The sequence below is a fragment of the Bison bison genome, unplaced genomic scaffold (genome assembly GCF_000754665.1).
Source record: "Bison bison bison isolate TAMUID 2011002044 unplaced genomic scaffold, Bison_UMD1.0 scf7180017864492, whole genome shotgun sequence".
In the NCBI taxonomy this organism is placed as follows: domain Eukaryota; kingdom Metazoa; phylum Chordata; class Mammalia; order Artiodactyla; family Bovidae; genus Bison; species Bison bison.
The window spans coordinates 7,218,112-7,220,608 of NW_011495051.1; the positions used below are offsets into that span (position 1 = coordinate 7,218,112).

General features: G+C 55.1%; 1 protein-coding gene across 2 annotated transcripts in view; it reads right to left on the reverse strand.

The window, feature by feature from the left end:
• Nucleotides 1-2,497, reverse strand: part of LOC104979796 (lipid phosphate phosphatase-related protein type 2) — an 8,504-nt gene that overhangs the window by 1,732 nt on the left and 4,275 nt on the right. Inside the window, exons 6-8 of one of the 2 annotated variants that reach the window (XM_010828321.1) lie at nt 2,142-2,413; nt 1,059-1,235; nt 233-339 (exon numbers count right to left, since the gene is read on the reverse strand). In XM_010828321.1, the coding sequence (XP_010826623.1) occupies nt 233-339; nt 1,059-1,235; nt 2,142-2,413 (556 nt within the window). Of the gene's footprint in view, nt 1-216; nt 340-1,058; nt 1,236-2,141; nt 2,414-2,497 lie in introns of both variants that reach the window. The other variant, XM_010828320.1, reaches the window with a different exon arrangement.

Sequence of the window (2,497 nt, forward strand, 5' to 3'; positions counted from 1 at the left end):
GAGTTTTCAGGATTAATCATGTCTCCTTGAGAGGAGGGGGGACACACCCTTCCATTCTGTGGGACAGCCCCCCCGGGACCCAGGTCCACAGAGACAAGTGATTCCTCTACCCCTCCATGGCCCTGAGACCCCCACCGCCTGCCGACTTCCTCCCTCCTTGGTCCCCCCTCCACCCACCACCCTCTCCAGCCGGGAGCAGCCCCCGGCCCCCCTTACCTGGGCCACACTTAACTTTTCGAGGGGGCTGTCCATGGTGGGGGCTTGGCTCAGGTCCTCCCAAGGGGAGAGCCTTCGGCCAGAGGGTGGCCGGCTCTGGAAGTTGTGCACGACACAGGTGACCTATCAACAGAGGGAAAGGGGTTGTTGAGGCCTGAGGCTGATAAGGTAGATTACTATTCCCATTTGTCAGATAAGGAAACTGAGGCTTAGGTTTTCAAGAACAGCTAACACTTTTATGGTGCCTATAATGTGCCAAATACCGTTGTTTCCACTTTACTAAGAAATAGGTACCCTTATTACTTATTCCACATGGGGAGGCAAATGATGCTGAGTTGTGTAACAACAGGATCTAATCCTGTCCTTATTTAAACCTTTGGTATTTTGGACAACATGGGTTTTTCCATTAATCCTGATTTGGAAGAATATTTCATTAGAATATTATTTATCTTGGGACTTCCTTGGTGGCCCAGTAGTTAAGATTCTGTGTTTCCACTGCAGGGAACACAGGCTCAATCCCTGGTCAGGGAACCTGCATGCCATGTGCCTCCAAAAAAATTATTTTTAATAAATAAAATAAATTTGTCATGATTAATATTATTTTATAATATTATTTATAATATTTCCCTGATCTTGAGTGTTCTGGTATCCCGCTTAGTTGGTGTACTCAAGTAAGTGCCTCACTTGCCTTACCCGCGTCCCAAACCTGTTATCCGATTTCATAGATGAGAATGTCCCAGCTAGGTAAGGCTAAGGGACTTGCCCAAGGTCACACAGAGTCCACACCCTTCATCATCACGCAGTCCTGCCTCGGGTCAGGGATGGAAGGCAAGGGGGCTCACCAGAAAGGTGGCAATCGCTGCCCCTGTCAGGAAGCCAGCCAGCACATCCGACCAGTGGTTGCGGTACTCCGCCACGCGGACCACGCCCACCAGGAAAGCAGGGCACAGCAGGGCCAGGCAGAGTGAGGGTTTGACCAGGCGAGAGCCCTTCACGCGGAACACGAGTGTCACGTACATCTGCAGGGGCCGGACAGGTTAGAGGTCACACGGCAGCAACAGTTCCCAAACTCAAGTGGACATTACATTCAGGGAAGGGGGTGAGGTCTGAACCCTGAGAAGCCACGTTGGGGCTCCAAAGAACACAGCCAGGGGGACTGGAGTTCAGGGGATGGAGTCATGGACCCCCAGTGGGACTTTGCAGGAAAGGGGGTGTAGCCTGAGCACCAAAGAGCAGTAGATAGGGTCTGGGGCCCCAGGTCTCTGGGAAACCAATCACAGATGGTGAAAGATACTTGCTGGCTGAGGGTGTAGCCACAAAGTCAGAGGGTGGAGTCAGGCCCAAGTGACAAGTGCTATCAGGAGCTCCAAGAGGTGGAGTCCCCAAACACATGGGGACCACTAACAGGGTTAGAAGCATAGTCCCCAACGCCAGAAAAAGGAGTCAGAGCAACAGTGGGTGCGACCAGGGAAAAGCAGAGGAGAAGAATCAGGAAGTTTCAACGAAATTGACTCAGGAGTATGGCCAGACCAATAAAAGGTGATGTCAAAGTGGGGGACAAGGGCTCCAGGGGACAGAGTTGAAAGCCCACTACCTAGTCACCCAGCCAATAACCAGGACCTGTGACACGGCAGGGAGTTGGCTAGGCTTCATTGGACAGAGTCTATAGAGCTGAGCCAATAGCCTCCTTCGGATGCCGGGTTAGTGGGTCTGGAGGCGTGGCTAAACACCAAGGGGACGGCTCTTGACTCAAGATGGGGGCGTGACCAGACTCCAAGGGGTGGAGCCAGAGCCTCCGCCCTAGGGGCGGAGTCACAGTGACGTAGGGCGTGGCCTCACTCTGGGAGGGATTGGAGGCCCCAGCCCACAGGGTCTTCTGACCACTGGCCGCCCCCCAACTGCCTTGCCTCCATTTCGGGGCTCACCGCTGTGTAGGTGACGGCATAGGCGCAAAGGGCAGCGTCCTTGCAGGGGAAGGCGCGGCGCGCAGCAGCCACCAGGCTGGGACTGCCGGCGCAGGCACCCTGGTCAGTGACGAAACGGTCGGGCCCTGGCCGGTCCGGTGAGGGTGGCGGGCAGCCCAGGGCCGTGTAGTTGGGGCGGCACACGGACAGGAAATGAGGCGTGGGATTACCGGTCACCACCTGCCCCGCGTTAGCGAAGATGGTCGTGGTGAAGAGGCCAAAAGAGTAGACCCCTGGGGTAGGATGAGAGAGGGGTTTCATGCCAGGGCCCAGCAGCTGTTCTCCTGTGAGCCCCCTTAAGGTCCATCTGGGTCCCT